Source organism: Oryzias latipes, chromosome 5 (genome assembly GCF_053564925.1).
Source record: "Oryzias latipes strain Hd-rR chromosome 5, Olatipes_Hd-rR_3.1".
In the NCBI taxonomy this organism is placed as follows: domain Eukaryota; kingdom Metazoa; phylum Chordata; class Actinopteri; order Beloniformes; family Adrianichthyidae; genus Oryzias; species Oryzias latipes.
In genome coordinates, this window is record NC_136241.1 from 17,720,773 (window position 1) to 17,745,135 (window position 24,363).

The following is a 24,363-nucleotide window of genomic DNA, read 5'->3' on the forward strand; positions in this document are numbered from 1 at the left end:
TTACACAATCAATATCTGTTTGTTCAAAATTAATAGACTTTCTTTTTTTTCGCTGTTCTCTCAAAGGCATGTCCTAGGGAAGATCTCTTCTGAACTTCCAAACCTGCCTGATCCCTCTTGGGGTCACTGGTCTGCTGGAGCCTATCCCTAATGTTGGGTGAAGGCAGGGTAGACCCTGGACATGCAGGTCGCCAGTCTGTCACAGGGCCACACAATCATATTCATACCTAGTGACAATTTCGAGTAACCAATCAACTTATGGAGCATGTTTTTGGACTGTGGTGGAAGCTGTAGTGCCTAGAGAATACCCATGCATGCACAGGGAGAATATGCTATCTAAGGCCCTTCTTGCTGTGAGGCAAGAGTGCTAACAGCTGCATGCAGTTCTTGTGAGATTTTCAGTATTAATTTATGTGTTTTGGCAATTTTATATTAGCTATACAGTATGTTTGATTTTTCCCCTGGGTTTATCCTGTCTTTGCATGACATTAAATTCATTTTCAGTGACAGACGCAGAGGCAAACTAACGGAAATAAAGGTGTTAAAATGATCTACTTAAAATGGAAAGAAGCATTCAACAGTGTGCAAACAAAGGAGCCTAACCCTGGAAAACTTTGAAAACACAAATAAGATAGACCAAGTTTTATGCAATATAGCCTGGTTTATTTAATTCAATTTTAATACTAGTTTTAGCATATTTTCTGCAATATGACCTCAATTAAGCTCCTACTGTGAGTAGGATGTTTTTGTCCTGGTGGTTTGGTTTGGTTTGGTTTGGTTTGCTTCAGTCTTATTTTTGATTCTGACTGTGCAATGTGAAGGTAACCACTGCTCGTAATTTGTATTTTCTATTGACCGTTCTTATATAGTGGACCACATATGACCACATGTGACCCACTGTGATTTAAGAATGTAATGTGCAGGGATAATGAGATTCAGACAATTTGGACAGCTAAGGCGTCCTGAAATGAGACAGTCTGTGTGTGAGCTCAGATAGAGTAAACAAGATATCCCACGGTTTCTCTAGTGAATTGTCAACGGATGTCAATTGAGCAGATATAACAAAGTTTATCAGCCAATTGAAGACTCAGTCAGCTAAGTCCCTATTGGAAAACACTTATTGAGCTACGTTCACACAACCCTTGGCAACTCACATTTAAGTGATCACTTCTAATTAAAGATCTATGTGAAGGCGCATAAATGTATGTTTCAGGCTTCACCATTTAAAACTCTTTTTTAGGGGGAGCCATAATGTCTTAGGGCTGGGTATCACTTCGTCAGTATTATTTGTTTGTGATGCAGAGCAGAAACCCACTTCCATACGTGGTGTGCTCTGAAGCACAAAAAGTTTCATTTTAAATGTAAATAATGACTTTTTGTTTTTTTCCTGACTTTTCAAAGTTATAGAACCAATGTTGTTATGTATTCTCAGAGCACTAGCAGCTGTGTGCTAAGGTAGATGACTGGGGACTATTCATGACGTCATTGAGTGGTAGTAACATTAGGATTTGGAGATAATATTTTTTCATATCTTTCTGCTTGGAGGGCTTAATGTAGGGGTAGGGAGATGTCGTGGGGGTGGGGAATGAACATGGATTCAGCCAAAGATTCGTGAGATTTGCACCACTTCGACATTTTGCACCAAGCCTCCTCAACTTTAGCTAAATATGCTTTTAGCTTGTTGTTGAACGCACATCACATGCCCTGTGTGAATGTAGCATCACACAAAAGCAACTTTCTAGTGAGGCATGTTTGAGTTTTTAAAACCTTGTTTCACAACCAGCTTCAGAGATTTAGCTGAAGTATGAATTGAACTTAGAACATAGTAGTTAATAATCTTTTAATTCTGAGACTGAAGTTGTTAAAGATTTGATGCTGTTTGGTTTCGATTGCCTATTGCGGAAAAACACAATTCTAATTTCAAATTAAATCCAATAGTCTATAGTACAAGAATGGGCAAAGTCATTTTTTTACTGACAGCAAATGTCAGACTTAACCTCAAATTCTAACAACAGCCACTAATGATGAAACATCCAACTGCCTTCTAAACTTACTTACCGGTAATCCCTTTTGGGGTCACAGGGCTGCTGGAGCCTTCTCCAACTACTGTTCGGCAAAAGTGGGAAACACTCTAGACAGCTCGCTAGTCTGTCTAGATGAACATAGAAAAGAACATATTTAATTTCCATGCAGGAAAAAATAATCACCTTGTCCAGCTGTGTGAAGCTGATCTCAAACGAGTTTAAAGAGATTTCATGCTCTTTCTGCCAGGAAGCAATGGATGAAGAACGCAGTATGCAGGATTTCAGGTTTGGTTGCAGAAACCTAAACATTTGAAATATAAACTTAAAAAAGACAAAAATCCATGAACAAAGGGAGTAACAAAAGGGTTATAAAGCAGATGACCTGACAGCAAAGAAAAAAAACAGACACTTAAATTCACCAAGGGTAATTATCTGAAATGAAATGATGATAGGTGTGGATGATTATAAACCCGAAACCTGGTGAGTGTGACAGAGAGACAACTCAAAATAGAAACTAAAAAATATAACTGACAAAGGGTACCATTTTCACATTTAAGTTGTAAACTACTCTTTTTAAATCTTTAAATTTTATAATATTTATAATATTTTATAATCTTTGGGGCGGCCGTGGTGCAGCGGTAGGGCGGTCGCCCCATGATCGTAAGATTGCAGGTTCAATTCCCGCCTTGCACCCCCATGAGTCAAAGTGTCCTTGGGCAAGACACTGAACCCCACCATGCCTCTGGTGGTTGGCGGGCACCTGTGTTTGGCAGCGGAGCGGCCACCAGTGTGTGAATGTGTGTGTGACTGGGTGAATGGGTGTGACTGTAAAGCACTTTGTCCTTGTAGGAAGAAAGGCGCTATATAAGTATACGCCATTTATGTTTCAGCTTTTGTTAATGATTTACTACATGTAATCCTGTTCGTCCATTGGTGCTGGTGTTTATTTTCAGGAAAAATAAACTGCATCCTCTGCTGCCTGGTTTAGAAATCTACTGAGATCAACAGACAGTTTTCACAGCCAAAAATACACTTCTAAATCATCTTAATTTAGCTAAGATGAAATTACTTCCTTGATGCAGTAACAAATAAACGATTCATCGTGTGAATGACTTAATCAATTTTGACGTTAGCTGTGTCACTTCCCTTTCCTGGCCTGCTTGACCTATCACAGTCGGAAATTTAAAATCTCTTTTGGAGAAAATGTGCCACATCAAACTAAGATGACCTTGTTGCAACTGGCAGTTCACATTCGGGAGGCCGCGCTGTTTGGTGAGGCGGGTCTAGGGACCAGGCAGACACAGAACTGGCGGGTCAGGCATAAAGTCTAGGACTGGCGTGGCAAAGTCAGGGTGCGTTGGCGGTTTAGGCGCCGGCGGGGAGTCCAAAGCCGGTGTTTGGTCAAGCATAGAGTTTGGGTCCGGCGTGGCAGAGTCAGCGGGTAGGGCCAGTCGTCGGGCGCCAGCGGGTTGGGCCAGTCATCAGAGTCTGCTAAGTCGTTGATCAAGAGGGCAGGTGGGTCAGGCAAGTAGCCTGGGGCAGACGGGTCAGGCCAGCAGTCGGTCGGCGTGAAGGAACCGGGATCGTTTGGGACCTCCTCAGGAGCAGAAGCGAGCCTAGTCATGTGCGGAACCACCACCGGAATGTCGACTCCTCGTCGAAGCAGGAGCGGGGGACTGGTGTAGGTCCACAGTCCTATATGTCCGGGTCCTTTCTGCCTCGAGCCTGTCCCGCTCTACTGGGTCCAGAAAAAGGTTAGGCTGGTCCATTCTGTTATGTCATGGGGTTGTTGCAGGACCCAAATGCAGAAACGGGAGGCAGGGTGTTCCAAAACGCAAGGGATTTTCAATATACCAAAAGGCACTGCCAAGCAGGGAAACCTGAAAACCAGCTGAAGGGGTACACAGAGAAACAGGGTAGCAGACATTATGGACCAGCACAAGAGGAAGGTACTGACAAGACCTATATACTCACAGGACTGACAACACTGTGCAAACGATCAGGGAAGAATGGGACAAAGGAAGGCCATTATTTTTTTGAGGGGTGGGGGATGGGGGCAAGATAGCAAACTGTTAAGTCATATTTAGATCACACAATTAAAAAAAATCCAGAAAATCGTATTGTGTAACAACTAAGATTTTGTACAAGAAAATAACATGAAAAATCGATCCCAATCCCTTGTCGGTGAAGGTTCTCATTCATCCAGATGATGTGATGAAGTCAAGCCATTGCATCTGAACTTACCGGTAGTTAAAAAAAAGGCCATAAGACTGACTGTACATGTGCCTGTGACTAAGGCTTAAGCAGGGGGACACGTATGGCACAGCAAGATTTTAACCCAAGACAACACAGTTTGTTACAAATAGTGATATTTGTTATTGTGGTCCTGTCTTCGAGTCCCCCATGTGGTGGCAGTTTCCTCACATTTTTCAAGACTATTTGTACACCACTAAGTATGATTTTGCATGGAGCCTCAGATGGAGGGAGATTGTCAGTTATCTTGCATTTATTCCATTTTATAATATTTACTCTAACCGCTGATCTCTCCTTGTTACTTGTTTTTTTGTGGATGAGTTCACCCTAGTCTTGTTCATGTCTCCAATCTTGTCCCCAGTGTCCTTAGACAGCTCTTTGGCCTTTGGTCATGGTGGAGAGATTGCAGTCTGTGTAACCCTTGTGCTATCCTAGGCATTTTACACTGGGAGTTGGGTCATCTAAACCCACTACACAGTGCTCTGAACCTTTTTTCTTCAATGATTTGTGAACCTCACTGGTGTCCATGGATTACATGAAATCTTTCCACCTTTATCCACCTTTGTCATGGTAGGGAGAACACGTCAATGTAAGGGTGGGGTCATCTAAGATAGCACAAGGGTTAAGGGAGTGAACAGGTCTCTTTTAAATTTTAAAGTGCCTAGGATAGCACAAGGGTTACACAGATTTCTAGTTCAAACAGGTGCCATTAATTTAGGTAACAATTGAAACCTCTCAAAGAAGAATTGACAGGTCTATGAGGAAAAAGTTTCTTGCTTTTTTGTAGCTTCTAAATTATTATTGTCTGCACCGTCATACATATAAATTATTTAAAATACATGCACTGATTTCCTGGACTCGTGTTTTTTTAAAATTATGTGTCTTACAGTTTAGTTGTACCTTTGATGAACATTACAGTCACCCTATTTTTATCTGGAACAATTTGTTAAATCTGTGGCCTCACTCTAGAAGATGTAGCTTTGATTTTGAAGGTTCTGGAACAGTGAAATTAAACAGTTTTAAGGTGTGTTTGGTAAATCTCACAAAGTTCAATTTTGTATAGTTTTCATGTTACTACGACTAAAATCCTTCACTATGCAATTATTTTCATTGGGACTAAAGTAATGAAAATATACAGAGAGGAGAAATTTTGTTTTTTAATAAAGTAAATACATTTTTCTCTTTTTTGTTATTCTCAACCTATGTTCCAATTGGAAAAGGCAAAAACTACACCCGAGCCAGAATGACTTTCTTTTTATTCCATAGTAAGCAAACAGTCACAAACACAAAGCCGTTGTAATATAGGATTTATTGAGCTTTGAAAATGGGAGCCATAAATCTCACAAAGCTCACTGATTGGTTGCGTAGGAGGGAGTCTGTCTTGAAGTGATTTCTTGTGAGAGGGAAGTTGAGGAGGTAAAATTGAGGGAATGGTGGGGAGGAGGGACAGTGGGTGGAGATTTAAATTTAAACAGCAGAAAATGTAGACCGTTACTTTTCTGAGTAAGCAGCATGGCCTCACCCCTCCAAGAAAGAAGGAAAAGAGGGGGGGTGGGGATCGAACCGATGAGGTCACTCCTTCCCAGAACAAAACGTGCTACTGGAATGTCTTTGTGGGTCTTCCTGACATAGAGATGCGTCTGAGTTTCTCAAATGTCTGCAACAAGACCTACATAACTCTATATCCTGTGTTCTATGTGTTCTAAGTACAGTCATACACACGTACACATAGACACAAGTATCATATATCACAGCAAACATATTTAAAGACAAAGGCCTAACCCATGCTACTTAAATTTAGTTTTTTTTTCTATTACATCTTTGTTTCCAACTTTACTTGGTTCATATAGATAATACGTTTCCATAGACGAGCAAAAATATAAACCCTAATTTACAAATGATAAAGGTTCAACCAGGAGATGGCACCAGTGGACTAGTTAGCAATCAAAACTAAACTGTCAGGAGTATGTCATTAATATTCTGAATTTTATGCAAGTTGATTACACTCAAGATGTAAAATATTTTATACATACATACATACATACATACACATATATATATATATATATATATATATATATATATATATATATATATATATATATATATATATATATATATATATATATATATATATATATATATTCAGGTAATGCAACAGGAGGATGAAGCCTTGACACCTCAACAATTTGCAGTAATGCTTCAGAAATTATTAGTGTACTAAATACATTAAAAACAACATTGGATTTTTGATAAATGAGCTTAATGGATTGCTGTCTCTTATTTAGGCATCCCTTAACTTACTTGTATTATTTATGCATTTAGTTTTAGTGCCAGTGTGCAGAAATTTTCAGTTGAAAAAACTTTTTAAACTGTCATTTGAAAAGGGGGACGTTTTTGTTGACTATTTTTTTCAAAAGATGAGTGAAACATATCTTTATAATGTAGCATTATGAATCTTCACTACTGTAGAACCAAATACTCATATCAGAGGGAGATGCTGACAATCTGCTGTACTTGGCAGCAAAGCACCAGCGAGAAATGAAGTGTTGCACTGTTACCCAGCCCTGCATATAAATTTCAATTAGATCAATTTTGTTCAAGGCAGGATGAAATATTATGACAACCATCAGAGTTTGATGTGAGAATAATTTGTGACGGCAGCAGCAGCTTCATAAACCTGTCTGGTCACATCCTACCAGAGTCTACAAAGAAAATATCCTGCAGTTCTCTTAGCTGTCAGCAGAAGAAATGTGAGTTGTGATGATCCTCATTTCTGCCGTTGTGTATGAACGAGACATAAGTGAGAAGAAACAGTTGGCTGCTGTAAATTGATGAGTTAGGAAAGCAGAAAGGCACCATGAGGGGGTTAAAGCCTGGCAGGAGTACAAAAGACCCTTGGACACAGTGAAGACACCCCATCCTGGATCTGACAGGTAGGACTGGGGAACCGTGGCTGGTGATAGAATCCTCCATCTCTTTCCTCCTTGTTCAGCTTGCCACAGAACCCTAAGGGTTCCACATGAATAATGAATTAATGCTCCTTATGGCAAGTGCTAGAGAGCCCCTATATGTCACACCAAATATTGTCAGGGAATGATGGCGACATCCTTCTTCCTCATTCTGAGTAGTTGTTCATTGAATGGTGGCTCTTTATGCAGTTCAAACACATTTCTGCCAGGATATTTATTATTTCATAAGCTTGCTGCTTTATTTTGTTTTAAGCATGGAATCCTCTACATTATACATACATACATACCTCATACATACCTTTGTATGCAATACCAAAACTGCCCGTTTGTAGGATTCAAATAAAGCACTTTTAGCACTAAATAAAAACCCAATCCCATAAAGGAGAGAAACTACTTTTTAATGATTTGTTCACTGTGTATATTTGTCTTTGAGTGTACAAACCAGATAAACACGTTCCAATTGATTGTTCCATATAGGCTTTGCTAGTGTATGGGCTGGAAACACAGTGCCCTCTTCTTATGGAAGGCTTTACTGAAATCCAGCCAAGCATCTGACTAAATCTCTGCCAAATGTGAACGACGCTTCTTTATCTTTTATAAAATTTGGATTGCTGGTTGCATAGTCATTTTGAGAAACTTTTCTTAGGATATACAAAATAAAAACGGAAAAAAAAGTATTTTGCTGATACATTTAGTAATGTTAGTCCTTTGGTATAAAACATTTTGTTTAACAGGCACAGCTAGGATGTTTGTTTTCTCATCTATATTTTCAACAGTTGGAGCATTTGCTTTGATGTGATTTGGCTGTCGGGCATGCAATTGCATTAAAATAAAACTATAGAGATTGAATGATGGATCTACTGCTGGGATTTCACAAAAAAGCAAAACCCTCAAAATATTGAATTAGTATGCTGAAAGCCCACTTACATTGTAAGAAAAAAACGTTATTGAGTTATGGCGGCAGGGTTCACACAGGCCTTTAAAAAAACACATCTTACAATAGCGACTGGTGCATTTCGTTCCAAAATGCGAAACAAAATCCCTGTCAAAAAGATGGATGAGACATAAGGTGATTACATGCACTAATGTTTTTTTGCTTTTTTCTATGCAACTTGGCAGGGAAAAGTTCTTATAGAACCTTTCTTTGGATGTTCATATTTATTTCTTTTATGATGTACCGAAAACTCAACAAAAATGGAAAAGATCTGTTTCATCAGTTGCGCATTTAATGTATAACAACAGTAAAAAGTGAATCTTTTTGCTTGCAAAATAGGAGTGTTTTTTATGTACAGTATTTATACAGTAATACATAGCTTAAAAAACCTTACAGTTTAAATGTCAGACAGATTATTGCACAACACATTTATAAATTATTATCATCAAACCACACATGAAACAGATGAATTCTGTAATATTTTAACATTTAACATGAAATGCATTTGTTGTTCATCTCATTTTATCTTGTTCTTTTGTTTCAACATGAGTTAAGGTCCTTTGGGGAGTGTAACAACTCCACAAATACTGCAACGGTAAAATCACCAGCACCACAAAAGATATCACAATCTTATCATAATCGCTGTGAATTTATATGAGCGATTACAGGGCCTAAAGCACAGAAAGGCATTTATCTTTCATCACTGCAATTGCTGAAATGAGACTTTCTTTTTTGTAATTATCATAAATACTTGAATGTTCAAACATGGCACTAAAACTACAGCAGCAAGGATACAACAAGCTGTTAGGTAAAAATGTACACCAGAATGCAAAATGAAACCCTTTGAAATGAAACACAAAAACAGTTTAGATGTAAAGCAAAGACAGACTTTACAAGGGTCAGCAATAATCATATAGCATAAAATAAATATCTACAAACGTTTACAAAATATAAGAAACTCTCAAACACTTAGCTGCAGCTCTTGATCTCCACGTCTGCGGGAAAGCAAAAATCTTTTTTACCCACATTCCATTTTCAGGTCACGCTCATATTAGATATATTAGGAAAATCAATAAGGCATAAAAGGCCTTTATCAAACTTAATCTATTCAGATTACCTCACTGGAGCTGCAAGTTATCTTAGTATCTTGTAAACCAAGTGCATTTCAAGTATTAAGCTCAATGTAAACGATAACTGAGAAGAAAGTGACAGTGAGTGAGCAGTGCTGAGGGCCAGGTTTGGCTTATCTGATCCACGATCACGCCTATGATATAATTAATCATGCTGTCTACTGCAGTTCAATTTGGTCTCCACTTATCTTTGAATGTTGGAATTAGTGGCCTATAGATTATCACTAAAAATTCCCTATCCTGAGAGAGATCTCTTCCGTACAATGGCATGTTTTATTAATAGCCTCTACAGGAACATTTAACATGAATGAAACTGAAGGTAAATTATATTTGGCACTAAAAGCCAAGGAGTGGGCCAAAAATATCTCTCCATATATTTAAAACGGGATAGTTAAGACGTATGTGTGTTGGATTATTAAACAGTTAGACCCTAACCTTGTCAGAGGGAGATTTAAATGTGTTTAAAAGCTGGTCGGTTAGACAGCTGTTGCTGAGGAGAGAATAGTGTTACAAGGCTCTAAGAGCCCTTCAGAAAGAGTCAGCGGCACAAAACCAGCATCCTTTTTTTAGAATAGGTACTCCAACGTTACTCCAAGCTGTTAATGTCGAGTTCCTTCATCTTTGCACTCATAAAAAGTACTTTGAGTTTTGTCTCATCAAATCTTATAAAACAATACAGATCTCCCCAGAACTCCAGCCAAACCACACAGTCTTAGTCCTAGAGCCAACAGAAAAGACAAACCATTTCAGCAGATGAGGTTGGTGGTGAGTTAAGCAGCCATGATAACTTAAATCTTCTCATTATTATATTTGGAGAAGAAGTTGATGTTTGTCTCTTAGTTCCTTTAAGGAATAAAAAAAAATGACTCTACATTTTTTAAGTTTTACTTTGGGATGCTCCGCTGTTTAATGTGTGCTGTGTTTTGTGTATGTACATCTGAGTGTTTGTGTGTCCAGGTGTTCACACTATAGGTCTTTTAAATCTGCAATCCTTCTGCAGCCTTAAACGATTCCTGTATGTCCATACATGCACATATGCATGCACGGGGATGTCAAGCTGTGACCCCAGTGTGTTGCAGTTAGATTTGTAGTGTGCACAGTGTACAGTGTGTGCATATGGATCGTGTGTGTGTGTGTGTCTGTGTGTCCATGGGCTGCTGTCTTGGTGTGTATTTGTTTCAGCTCTCTGTGGACATGACTAAGGTGATCTGCTCCACTTTATATGCCAGCTTCTGCTTCTGGGCTTGTTCGTCTTGCTCGAGGGCTTCAATGATCTAAAATGCATGAACAAAGAAAAACATACATTGAAAAGATTGAGAAACATATGTTTATCATTACTCAAATGAATAAGATGCATAGATTTCTATCCAAAATCTTTGTAACAATATGTGCATCAATTATAATAAGTTGGAAAAATCACATGTACATTTCATATTATTAAGTCTTTTATTTTCTACAAATTCAAGTTACTTAGCAGTTATAAAAGCATCTTTGACAACACACAGTTATGCTCCAACAGACTTCAGTATTTCGATTCATTCTGACTGACTTGTTCACCAATTAATCTAAGAATTGTGACAGCTGGTTCAGGAGAGAAAGTTTGGGAGCTGTCGTCTCCGCAAGATAGCATTCCGCGCCCTCCTGTGGCAATTAGCATACAAGTATTTCTGACAGAAAAAAAACACTCAGATGTGGAAAATCTCAACAGCGAGATGCACTGATGTTAAAATCCTTAACTGAAAACCATAAAAATATATATTTAAAAAAGTAAAGACACAAGTGCAGATGTAACGTGTATTATGCCACCTTTAGACCTGAAGAAAAGTGCTTGTTTCAAATTATCCTTTCTTTTAAAATGCAGATGAACTTGACGGTAAAAAGTTAGGTTAGACTATTAAATCTAATGATCTTCACAAACTTTTAAAATAATATATGATGTAAACCTTTGCCTAAATACTAGTCTTTGCAAAAACGTTACATTTTTGAACAACACTTTTTATTTTAATCTTTGTTTTAAAGTAAGCACTGAATCTGAATCATTGAAGGTTCATTAATTTTAAGAAACCCAATAATTTAAATGCCTAATAGTTGTGTTTCAGTTTTCACCATACTTCCATCGTTACCAAACCCCTGAGAGAAATATCTAGCTTTGGAACTGCAAAATGATTTAAAGCGCAGCTTCTATACCAATTCTTGTAGCTATAAGTGACACAATGAAAACTATAAGAATAAACCAGAGTGAGGGATTCATGACTTGTTATTAAAGCAGAAAATATGTTCAAGTCCCTTTAGATGTGAGCAATTAAAGTGAGGCGATAACAGTCAACTGCAAGAAACAAAATAGAGTGATCTGTTGTTATTACAAATATGTGACCAATGTTAATGTTAACCTTATAACCATTGGTATCTCATTTGATATACACCTTCTGAGACCTCTAATGCTAATGCTTGATCCACACTTTCTTTTAAAACCAATTGTATTTAAATTGGTCCTTGTTTTTTGCCCTGTAGTTCATCATCATTCCACTAGGGGCAGTAAAAGGGCTTTTCCAGGACATTTCCAAATGACTGCTTTCATGAAATCTCAAAAACAAGAAAAAAATGCTAATTTTCAAAATTTTGAGGTGAGGATAGCTCATCTATTGTTATTCTTTTTTTAAAATAACTACTTGCTTTATTAAAAGAATGCAAAATGTGTTGATTATTAACTCTTAGTTAATGCTTGTTAAAATGTGTGGATCAAATTTGTGACAGTGGGTAAATTAGGTGTTTTTTTTTTTTTTAGGGATGGGCGATATATCTGTACCAGTATCGGTATCGGCCGATATTTACATAATTTGAGTTATCTGTATCTGTCCGATATTAAAAATCCTCTTGGAATTCTTCTGACTGTTTGTATGCACTGTATACTTGTTCCTAAAAGATTGGGAAGCTTATGTTTATGGTCATAGTCAGTTATTGACTGTTTTGAGGTAAATGTTATTTTTTATAGGGATACATGTTGTTCCTAATAGATCCCTGGCAATAAGGAGCTTATGGTTTACAGTTATACCCAATATTCAATAAATGGTCTGAATGCTAACAGATATATTTATATGAAAGTTTTAAAGTAATGCTTGTTCCTATAAGATCCTTTGCTGTACGTTAAAAAGGTCAAGTACAATGTGAAGGTCAAGTAAAAGAAAAGTTGTGCATTTCTAATAAAGAAACAAAAAGGAAATCTAAACTTTGTGTTACTGTAGATACTTAAGTCTCAGTATTGGCAAATATCTATTGAAACTTGCAGCAGAAATATCGGTTATTGGTATCGGCCAGAAAAAATTACATCAGCCCATCCCTTTTTTCTGAACACACGTGCTAATATTTTTGTATTTTAAACTAAAATTGTTGTGGGGAAAAAATTACCAAATCAGCCACAGTACCATAATTGAAATTTTTTTATTGTAAAACCTTTATACGAATTTTATCAAAGGGTTTAAAAAATAATTGAATTTCAAAAATTGAATTTTCCATCAGTTCTTTGATAAAGTAGGCTTAGGGTTAAGAACTATTAAGTGTTAACTTCTATCTGGAAAGTGAGTCTGTGCGCCGGCTGAGCCTCACCTCTTGGCTGTACTTGCTGACGTAAGTGTAGATCTCATGGAGAGCACTGAGCACATTGAACTCACTGGAGTGAAGGCGAGCTTGTTCAGCCAGATAGGCATTCATATCCTGATCACTGATGGCAGGTAGGCGGTTGATGTCTGCGTAGTACCTGAAAGGAGACACACAGTCAGCATTAAGGACACAGTCTTGCATGCTAAAGCTTTTCTGCTCAATCAAATGTAGTCCATCGTGTTGAAAAGTTGAGGGAATATCCCCCTTGATGGAAATGTCTGTACCAGTGGTTTTTAGTAGGACAAATGTGTAAAAGTATCAGTCACAAATGAAATAGCTTGCAGCGTGAACGTTATAAATTGAAAGCAAACTTCACCATTTTTTTAAATATATGGTTGATGGGAGATGGCAGCATGTGAGCTGAACTGAAAGAGAGTTCTTCTTTTTGTGTGTGAAATACTTAACATAACAGGTAGAGAGAACTCTTCATTTTTTCTTTTTCTTTTTTTTAGAATCAGAGAGACATTTTAACAGAAGACCAAACCAAAACTTTATTGACTCCTGCAATGACCAGATTTTTTTGTACCTAAGCAGAACTCAAACTTTAACGGATTTGATTCATCTGCGCTGTTCCAGACACTCAAGCAATGTGTGTCCAGTCTTCATTCACTCCTCATTCATACTTGATGATGGATAGCTACTAATGCAGCCACAGCTGTCCTTGGGCAGACTGACAGACTGATAGGAGGAGCGGGAATCGAACCACCGACCCTTCGAGGATTGGACGACTTGTTTAACCGCCTGAGTCACTGCCGCCGGTTAATGTTGACATGTTGTCAACATAACATCATATACACAAATAAAATATGCAGTTCTGTATTGTTTTTAAACTACATCTAACTCCTTATTGCTGCATGTGCAGGGACTAAATGTGATTATACCATGGTCCAAGTGAATACTCGATTCTGATTGGCTGCTGGGTGTGCATTAAAACGTGGTAACGCAGTGATAGCCACACGCCCCTAAAAAGAAGTTCCGGTCACCTATCTTAAATCTTCTGTTTCACTGCACTGGGTTCTTTAAAACAACCTTTAGCTTCATCATCTGGACAAAAACAAGTGGTAAGAGGTGAACTTTCTCTCTGAACTGATGCTTTATTCAACCCATCACCATATATATATCATTTTATATCTCCGAATCTTGACTGCAGCGGTGGTGCGGCGCCTTGTCAAATTACTGTGACTAGATGCACCACGTAACAAATAGTCGGCTTTTTGTGAAAAAAACTGAAGACTGGTTACCATTTATTTCTTTTGTAAGTGACCATGGTATAAGTGGGTTAATGTAGTGGCCTTTGAAGAATGCATTATCACTTTTTAACGCACTTTACAGAAGCAACCGTTCAGGCTTCCACGGCGTGCGTTAAAAAGTGATAATGCACACTTCGTCGGCCATTAACCCTTACTTATCTGGTGCTGATACGCATACAGGTATAATATTAGAACATCCATAAGACATGAAGTTGTATTTATGTTTATTTTTTTGACAGTTTTTAAAGTTCAACATGAATCATCTTTGGAACTTTCTCTGAAATTCCACTTAACCTGATTTTAAAACTAGTTTGTTTAAACGCCTGTCTAATCTGTAGCACTGTCGGCAGGATTTCACACCAAGGTGATGCAAGTAACAACACAAACAATTTCTTGGTGAATCTTTTTATGTATAGATCAAAAGTGTTGATGTAAAAGTTTTTTTTGTTTTTTTTAGAAATAAGGTAAAGATAACATTATTTTACTGAAGCTGTTTGTGTGTTTTACTGTGATAATTAATTACCGAAACTTTAATTGTATGATTACTTGCAGTTCATTTTGAGAAACTGAAAAACTCCTATGAATTCTATGAATAGCAGAATCTTTGAAGAGAGATTTTACTATGACCCAAATTTAAAAACATTCTTGTCCTAAAACTAAACCAACAAACGTAGAAATTAACATTACAAAGTAAAATTCTTTATTAAACATGAAAGCCGTCAACGTGTGAAAAATATGAACAAATCTGCTAACCTGGACAAAAACTTACATTTTAGCAACCACTTACTAGGTGCAGTAGCTGTCTAGGCTTCTCGAAATCACAGTAACTGCAATTTTCATCAAGGGATACATGGACAATTCTCCCAAATTGGGCTTCTAAAATGTCTTCTATCTGTGACCTTATTCAACAATTTTAGGAAAGTAATCACATTTAATCTTTTTTCTTCAAACCATTTTTTATTTTGTGCACATGCACTCAACCTTGTACTAACCTTTCAACCCAGCTTTTATAATGTGGTATGTCCTTGGCATAGAGTAGCTTGGTGGAGGGCGAGTCTTTTCCCAAGCGGTGCTCAGAAGTTGAACAAGAGTCCATAAATGTTTGTGCCACCACAGACAAACAGGCATCTGTGATGCTGCTTTTATGGATGTCAAACACAAACTGGGGATTTTTGATGACATTCACCCAGAACCGGAGAGGAAGACTGCAAAAAATTGTACAAAAAATTATATAAGTGATGAAAAATGTGTGTAGTTACAAGGTGCCCTGAAGAGCACCATACACAACTCTAGAACACTTGAAAAAAAGAAACTACTACAAAATGGGTTAGGGGCAAGCATTTTCTAATGCGTTCGTTTTTTTTATATTATTTGGTTATCAGTAATTATTAGTTAAATTATGCATATACATTTATTTCAGTCACTTTTAAGAGCTAATATACTCCGGATACATATTTTCCCACACTTTTTCCCCTTCTACCGGTACTTGATTAGATTAGAAAATGAAGAGCCAGTACTCCCACTCAAATTGGTTTTTAAGTATTTATTTCTAAATACTTTTTTTGTACCATTTACTCTGCAGATCAGTAACAGCCTTAGTGTTGCCTCAATGACGGGAGACAAGGGAGTTGTCAATATCATCTCAGGTTCTTCTGATTTTTATTGCAGTTTTTAAAAAAAAACCCACCAGAAATGGCCCATAAATATAGTTTTATTTTTGCCTGATGAGACTATAAACTAGAAGTTACAATTTAAACTTTTATTTGGTACTTGAGGTGTTTTGTCACTTACACATAACAACTTTTACTTTTATTTGAGTTTACTTGAGTACAAATTTGATGAGAAAAATCTAACATTGGAATGAAGCTTTTGTTGAGCTTTGTTGGAAATTAAAGTAAGAGTAAAACCAAGCTGTATACTAAAGTCCAAGGCAACATTTTGAACTCTATTTAAGTCCACCGAGGGTTGTGTTCTCACGAAATGAGCAGAAATATTTTTAAAGACGTAAAATGCTCTATCAGAAGACCTTTGGAAATGTTTGCAAGACTGAGAAAATGTCAAGGAATTTTAATAGCTGCAAGGTTATACTTTGCACGCATGAATTTACATGTTCAGAGAGGTTAACAAATGACATTCTATTTCATTCTTTTGTTTAAAAATACAACAATATATTGTTTTAAAGTAAAAATGGAATATAAGTATAAATTAACATCACGAAACAAGCCCTAGAGCTAAGATCAAGACCCAAATCTCCCTCACCAGTTGCTCTTCCATGTGTGCCGAACATCCACATCATGAATGCCGTGGCGGTCTGCCTGCTCATCAAGGAAGTCAAACATGTATTTGATTGCAAGGGGGAGGGCGGTCCCCCGACAGACGGTACTGAACAATGTCTCGAACAGGTCATCCACAAACTTCTGCAATGTCCCCTGCAGAGCAAAGGAAAGACCAAAGAATTTAAGCTTATAGTATCTATACCTTTAGGGGCAAAATGTAAGGTTTATGGTTTTATTAACATTTAAAAACCTAAAGAAATTCAAATTTGTTTAATGATAATAAGCTCAAAATAAGAAAAGTTGCCTCTAAATCTGTGAAATTGTATGCAGAGAACTGAGTGCCTGTGTTTACTCTCAGTATGATTCACTGCATCTGTCACTTTGATGCAGTGTACACATTGCGCGGCACCTTTGTTGCTAGCAGTCTTGTCAGGTAGATCTCAGACACCATCTTGCTTCCTCGTTCGCCCTCCTTCTGGTCCCCGTGGTCGTGGTTCTTGACTAAGTGCCAAACTTTGACCCCGCTCTCCAGATCAGGGGTCAGCATGGGCACACGGGAGTGGGGGCTGTCAGGACTGGTGGGGGTGGAGCGAAAGGGAACATCCACACCTAGGTTGCCAAATGGGATAAAAATGAGCATGAAAGCCACTTTTTGTGGGGATTTGTGATTGTTTTGTCAAATGAGTCAAAAAAGAGAAAGTTCCAACTGTTTCTCAGATTTCAATTTAAGGCTGTTTGTCTTTATTGTAGTCTGCAGCTGAGCAGCTGGGATATGAGTGAATAATCAGCTGCAGTCATTATGTCAGTGGTTTCCATGGTAATGTCACATGGTGATGAATTCAGTAAAGCTGCATTATGTAGCTGAGCTTTGGTCCTTACTTCCTGCAACTCATTTTAATTATCTTAACTCCTTTCTACTGCCTTGTTGTGTTATATAAAAAAAAATAAAAGTAAACATTAGCATGACCTTCACTTTCTGAAATATGACTAGACTTATTTTACTTTACAACACAAGTGCTGGATCGAACTTTAATAAAACAGTATCTTTTTTCCCCTAAACATTTTCTTATATTTGTATTTTATTGTTTTTGTGAAATTGTGCTTATCAAAAGACCACTGTTTGACAGGACATGATGTTTCAACACTTATTTCAACACACGTATTTATTTATTTCAACAGCACTGACCGTATCTGCTGACACTGCGGGGAAAACTGGCAGAAGAAGGAATGATAAAGGAGGACATCTGTTTGGGCACCAAGGCCACCACACAGCGCTCAGAAACCTGGGACACAAAGGTGAAGTCTTGGTGAGTTTTCGCTTTGACCAAAAGAAACAATGACAGGAATTTAAAATACTATTTGAGACAGAAAACCAAGGACTGAAAATCGGCACAAATATGAATGTCACAAAATACTGCGTTCTCCCCCAGCCTTTTCGTCTTTCATGTCCTTTAAAGGCCAAGCCTGTCGTTTAAAGCACTATTCTCAGTTAAAAAATAAAAGAGAAGAACAAAAAAATGATTTTTAAAAAGCCAGAAAGTAATTTTCTGGTAAACCAGAATCAGATTTTGTTTTGTTTTTTTAACTGTATATATTACAGTAGAGTACAGTTGAAAAACATCAATGTAGTAAAAATTCTGTTACTGTGCTCCCCCCCACTTCTTCACATTAAACTAAGCCAAAGGAAGGAAATTCCACATGTGAAATGTTATTTCAAAATAAAGTTCTTTGTGGCTGCCCAAAGCCACAGTGGAGCAAAGCCTGACATATTTAGATATTGTATTGGCATGAATATGGATCGCTGGAAAAATAATGACAGTGAATACAATTTAGCAATGACATCTTTGCTGTGTTTATGTCTGACACCCACAATGTCTTAGGTTTCTGACATTTTCCAAACACTACTTTCTAGAAACACTAAAAAAACATTTCTTATGTTTGTTTCAAATTAAAGTACTTTAACCAAAAACTAATGCTTCAAAACAGATACTTTTGTACTATTTAAAAAGTGATAATGTGCCTGTGAATTATGACTGTGGCTGCAAAAAAAGCAGATCAAGACATATTTTTACAGTTAAAATCAAATTTGTATCACCACTAAAGTCAGTTCATTTACTCCGTCTAAGGCTGTCTAAACTGGAGTAGCATAGTATCAGAATTATCTTTTTGTTATATATTCTACATAAGAATCTTTTTATAAATAAATGGAAACATTGCAGTTTATTATAAATATATGAAATCATGCGGCTCTAGTATCAGATCTTAAAACCAAACTCGTGTAAAGAACGATCAATAGATTGATGGTTATTGTAGTCTAATTTATAATCTAATGGTTTATTCACGTAATAAACTGCTCAATACTTGGCAAAGGCAATTTATATTGTTCGTCTGCATGACTCAAAGTTATAAAAAAACTGCTAAGAATTAAAACTTCACTCCTAAAAAAACTAAAACTTCACGGATCCAAATGTCAAAAGTAGATTGTTAATGGGTTTCTTTTGCAATACAGGAGGGCAACATCTTCCCTTAAAACCAAGTTTCTGGATAGGAAAAAGTTGATTTATCGTTTTTTTTTTTTATGTTTAGAAGAGACCCGGAACTGATGGTCAGAAGAAACAATCAATGGTCAAAAGCACAGTGACTCATCCAAAGCCTTGACGTGTTTTCAGACTGAAGGGCTGAATAAAGTGTTGCAAAGGATCAAGTTCAGCTGAGTGTGTCTGCACAAGGTCTATTTATCCTTTTTCTCAGCTTTCATATCAAAACACTGTTTGCTTAAGGCAACTGAAGGTTGGCCTAAGACGTAGCAAAAAAGGTTTGAAGTTTCAGTTTCTAAGGATGCAGTACATTTTGAAAATTTCCTTTATGTAGGTGGACCAAATGAATTTTCACAAGGTTTTCGTGTCATTTTAATCCTTTTTCATTGCTGACCTTATTAGATTTTCATAGCATAAGTTTTGCATGTCATGAAAAAATTAACTGAATCTTTCCTATTAATTTCATCTCTATACCTGGTAGTGCATAAGTGTGTTGAGCCTCTTCCAGTCGCCTTCTATCTTCGTTGTGATATCTTCGTCCTGAAGAACCACTCGAGCTGTTCTCCCTTGGCGCCACTCTGTAGAATAATACAATGTTGAATAAAGACACTTTGTGTAGATGTGAACTCCACATACCTGATAGATTTTTTTAAAAAAGTTCAATCATTTTGTCTGAAAACCCAGACAAATTGCATTAACCCTCTGCATAATGTAGATTCTAGAAATAATTTGGAGCCTGTTGAGCACAAGAGTGCAAATGTCACAGACTGCAGCCTGTTTTGACAATTCTATTGTTATAGGAAAAAAAGACAAAAAAAAAAATTAAATTGTTTTCATTTCAGGTGCTAGGAGGAAACATTCTCTATGAAACCTCATCCTGCAGCACCCCCCGAAGGTGCAAAACTACAAGCCCAAAGCAGCGACGAATCCTACAAACAAGGTGTCTTATTTACTCCCTTTGAAAGTGCATGTCACCTGGATTTGTTCCACATCATTCAGTACTGGATGTCAAGAGGTGGGTGCAAGGCTGAGTGTAGGTGTGCTGTCAGAAAGGTTTAATGTCACTGCTGGAGTTTGGCTCTGATGGGAGACTGAAATGAATGTGGAGCCTTTGTTTATATAGAGATCCTTGATCCTCAGGTAATTTCTTCTCACCTGCCCCTATTCCAACAGCTAATGTGTCAGGACATATTTGTTTCGGAGAATATAAAATCAAAAAGTCTTTCAGGGACACACCTAGATCCATGTCTGCAGCTCGAGGTCGCAGGGAGTACGGCATGTTCTTGTACACGGCATCCAGGATCTTCTCCTTCACCTGGGTAATGGTGTCACAGTTGAGCACCTTGACAGGGATTTCTGGGCTGTTCTCATTGTCGGGGTTCACACAGCTCAGCGTCTGGGGAACCAGGACAGAACACAAGGTAGGGAAAGCCAGATAAAAAGGCAGAGTGAGGTGTTGTTTGGGCACTCCGTTCATTACCTGCTCCCCACCAAACTGTCCTGGTGCAGAGCATCTTGGCTTGAAATGTAATTTCACACCTTCAGGATGAAGCTGTGCAGCTCCAGTAGGAGCATTAAACAAGTAATGAGACACAGCCTCTCACACCCTCCAGCATGGCGATCAGAGAGGTGTCATCCTGTCGCTGGCTGGCTTTGCTCTGCAGCTAAAGCTGAAAGGGCTGCCAGAGGAACCCAGCCAGCTCCATTTTAATAGAAATGTAAAATACATCATCATCGTGTAACTATCAATTGCATAAGCCAAATGGAATTCTGCAGATGCAATATCGTTATTTTAATTACCACAAAAATATGTAATTGTCTACCTTTTCATTTTTGTTACTTAGTCAGACTTGATCACATGACAAATGTGAGGCTTCAATGAATGTTTTTAGTTGCAGAAATCAACACAGTTTTATATTTCTAATGGAAAAGGAGAGAGATGATTTCTCAAAGCCTCTTTTTGGAAGCCCTTGGGAAAGTTGTTGTGGATATCAGGGATTGGTACCTTTCTCTGTTGCAACATCATAAATGAAACTGAATTGGTTTAGCAGGCAAAATCTTCTCTTTTGGTGGCTAACTTGGCTTCCAGCCTCCTGTATTCTTCAAATCGAGAGCATTTCTTTTTCTGAGTATACACCTTCTTCACACACTTCAAAAAATGCCCTAAGTATTCCTTTATGGTAAGAAATACTTTGTTTTTAAACAAGAAGTGAAAACGTAATGACAGATTTTAAAAATAAGGGTCAAAGCTAGACTTTCTCCTTAGTATTCGGTTTGATAATGAATTGGGATCTGATGAAATTTGGCAAAGTGAGATTATTTGTCCACATATCTTTTATCTAAACAGAACATTCTTATCACTGCATTCCCAGTCTGGATATGTGGAACAGTTCTGTGATTCTGTGAGGGCTCCTAACCAATATTTAAAAAATTAAAAGAGACAAAATGTGGGACTTTTTTTCATCACGAATGCCTTTGTGACTCACAAGCGTCTTGTATTCAATCTGCTGGCGGATGAGTTTGTCTTCACTGAGGGAATATCGCGCCTCTCCCGTGACTGCATCTATGGGCCCCTTTTCCATTTGCTGTTTGATGGCACAGAACAGCATGAAGAGAGGCTCGCCAGCACACTCCTTTGTTTTAGAAAGGAAACAAGGGATTAGGTGGAAAGAAGAGAAAAAAATTGAAGACAGGAAATAAGTCAAGTGAAAGGAAAGAGATTTGTTATTGTTTTACTCTGCAACTAGAGCATGACACATCAAATGTTATGAAGCTATGGTGTCCCAAAAAGTGAAGATAAGTTTACAGCCTCACTGGCAACATTATCTCTCTGCAGCGAGTATAAAGCCTGTCAATATTAGGCCGGTAAATTCTTTGCTACTTTGAAGGGATGCATATTAGTCTATTAAAAAAATCAATGCATGCCATTGTAAGAGGCAGTGGTGCGATGCTTCTCTCTGTCACCTGTAGCAATAAGGTAAGATAAAGGTTTCCCTTTACCTTGAGAAATTTGTGAAGCAGGAAGGCAAACCAATTTGTCAGCATCTTCTCTGCCACCGACTCCGTTCTGCAAGAAAACAAAAAAACCCTCAGTTGTTGTGAAGAGACGTCCCACAGAGAGCCCAGCAGGTGCTTTGGCTGTTCCTTTTAATTTTAGACCGTAAAAGCCTGACAGTGTTGCAACCAGAAGATAGGACATGGAGAGTTGACAAGATGCTGCGTTCCTCCCCAGCCTTTTCATCTCTGAGGACAAAAACTTCAGTGCGCTGTAAAGCTCAGTGGTGCTGGTGTGAAATATATTTGGATTGTGGCATAATTTTGAAAACAAAACACATTTGCTTTAAACGTCTTTGACTCGGCTTCATTCTTGCAGTGTCTTTGCCTAGCTGCTTTCACATGAGACTGGAAGGATTTTGGAAAGTGCATTATTTAAAAGTGCAGCACTAAATCAGATTAGAAGCTCTTCGAAATTTAAATCTGACTGAAAAGCTTGCAGCTGCAAAGCTAAACTCTCTTCTTTTCAAATCTGCTGGAGCATACCTGCACTAACATCTTCACCGTATTGGTTGTTATTGATGAGATACCCAAAAAATGACTACAGTGCAAAGTGTTATTTCCATGAGAACTCATTCTTTAGAGTTGAGGGTACCATTCTGACTGAGACCTCCTGCGTTCAAACAAAAAACAAACCTGCTCAATACGGCCATTGAGCAGTCGGTTGATAACTAGAGATGGAGGGAAAAAACGGGAAAGAGGTAGGAAAAAAAGAGGACAGGAGAGGGTGACGGGGAAGAAATGTAAGCTACAGCTGAATGTTTCATGAGGGGCACACAGAAGATAAGTCAGACTGACAACAGCTCAGTCACTGCTGCACACTCTCTTCCCCATTAGGTTCTCTCCCTCTGCCAGTCCATCCCACTCTCTACCTCTTCCAACAGTCCTGTCTTTCACCTGTCTGTTCATTCTACCAGTCTCAGACTCTAACCAAAGGCTTCACACGGCTGCGCAAAACTTGGGTTTTTCCATCACTGGCCTAGTTGCTCATCCATTGGAGGTGTGGTAACTGGGCTGGAAAGAACAATGCACACATGAATTATCTATGCCCAAAGATAAGCAGCACTGATCAGAACTGGTGGCACTTGAAGCAGAAAAATTCTTGTTTAAAAACACAACCAGAGCAGTTTAAAAAAAAAAAACAAGGCTTTGCTTTGAAATATGCACATGACTAACCTACTAAACCTAACCTTTAGCTACTGGGATTTACTGAACTCACCTCCCTTAGCCATTAAAACAGTACATTAGTGAAGTGACATTCATGAAGAGGAACTTATACCTGCGGAGGAGGAGTTTGGGGTGATTCTTGCTCTCCAGGTTGCGTTCTATAAGGTCTGAGAGCAGATGCTTGAGGATGTCCGTGGCGTACTCCAGCCGGCTTTGCAGGGCGGTCATGATGAGGGAAGCCACATAACCACGGTCACGCATGGAGAAGGAGCGCTGCAGCTCCAGTGTACGGATGAATGTCAGCAGGAAAACCTTGTTATTCACCAGCTGAGCAAACTGCTTCAAGGCTTTCTCCACATTCGCCTGGCCGCTTCCTGGCACCTACATGTATTGGTTTTGCACACACACATATGAACATGCTCATTAAACAATACTGACTTCAAGATGAGTCACAATAGATGGGAAACGAAGGAAATGTACAAAACAATTCTCACACAAAGTACAGATTATGTTTAATTCAAACAAAACACAGTTGATAATTAGTTTCCTGTTTAACTTATGACCTGCCATTATGCAAAAAATAAGATTTAATAATGTAAAAACATGTCCATTTAAACCAAAGTAATTGCTGATTACACCTACTTCAATTTAAAACATTCTAAATATAAATGCAAGTCTGCCCACAAATAATGAAGTGGCGTCTGGCTTGCAATCACTTTCATTTTTCAATGGGGCCGTCAAGTACTTCAAAATTGAATCCCTAAAAGTGACATGAAAACAGTTGGCCATCAACGCACTGACAGGGAATAACGTTTTCAACAGAAGCGTAGTCCAGGATCTAGGAGCTGTTGATAGATTCCAGCATAATTTCATCACAGTAAATAGATTCCGAAACATAGGATTAAAAAAAACCTTTTAAATAATTCATTTTACAATGACTCCCCTTTCTTTTTGTATTAGAATGCAAGAACTGCAGCTCATAAAATTGAATTGTTCTGTTTTTCTTGGTCAAGAGCATTTCTAGCATTGATATTGATTACCTAAACATAAAAGTAGACGGCTACAAATTCCAAACTGTTTTCTAGATAGCTTATTTACAGCGGAGTATA

At 38.0% G+C, this 24,363-nt stretch overlaps 1 protein-coding gene across 1 annotated transcript in view; it reads right to left on the reverse strand.

Moving 5' to 3' along the window:
- Window positions 1-8,457: 8,457 nt before the first annotated feature.
- LOC101160644 (plexin-A2) overlaps window positions 8,458-24,363 on the reverse strand; it is a 74,922-nt gene continuing 59,016 nt past the window's right edge. Inside the window, exons 22-32 of the mRNA XM_023954980.2 lie at window positions 23,367-23,635; window positions 22,034-22,100; window positions 21,520-21,666; window positions 20,270-20,429; window positions 19,508-19,611; window positions 17,683-17,779; window positions 16,906-17,105; window positions 16,480-16,649; window positions 15,213-15,425; window positions 12,917-13,067; window positions 8,458-10,587 (exon numbers count right to left, since the gene is read on the reverse strand). Of these exons, the coding sequence (XP_023810748.1) occupies window positions 10,492-10,587; window positions 12,917-13,067; window positions 15,213-15,425; window positions 16,480-16,649; window positions 16,906-17,105; window positions 17,683-17,779; window positions 19,508-19,611; window positions 20,270-20,429; window positions 21,520-21,666; window positions 22,034-22,100; window positions 23,367-23,635 (1,674 nt within the window). The 3' untranslated portion in view covers window positions 8,458-10,491. The remainder of the gene's footprint in view (window positions 10,588-12,916; window positions 13,068-15,212; window positions 15,426-16,479; window positions 16,650-16,905; window positions 17,106-17,682; window positions 17,780-19,507; window positions 19,612-20,269; window positions 20,430-21,519; window positions 21,667-22,033; window positions 22,101-23,366; window positions 23,636-24,363) is intronic.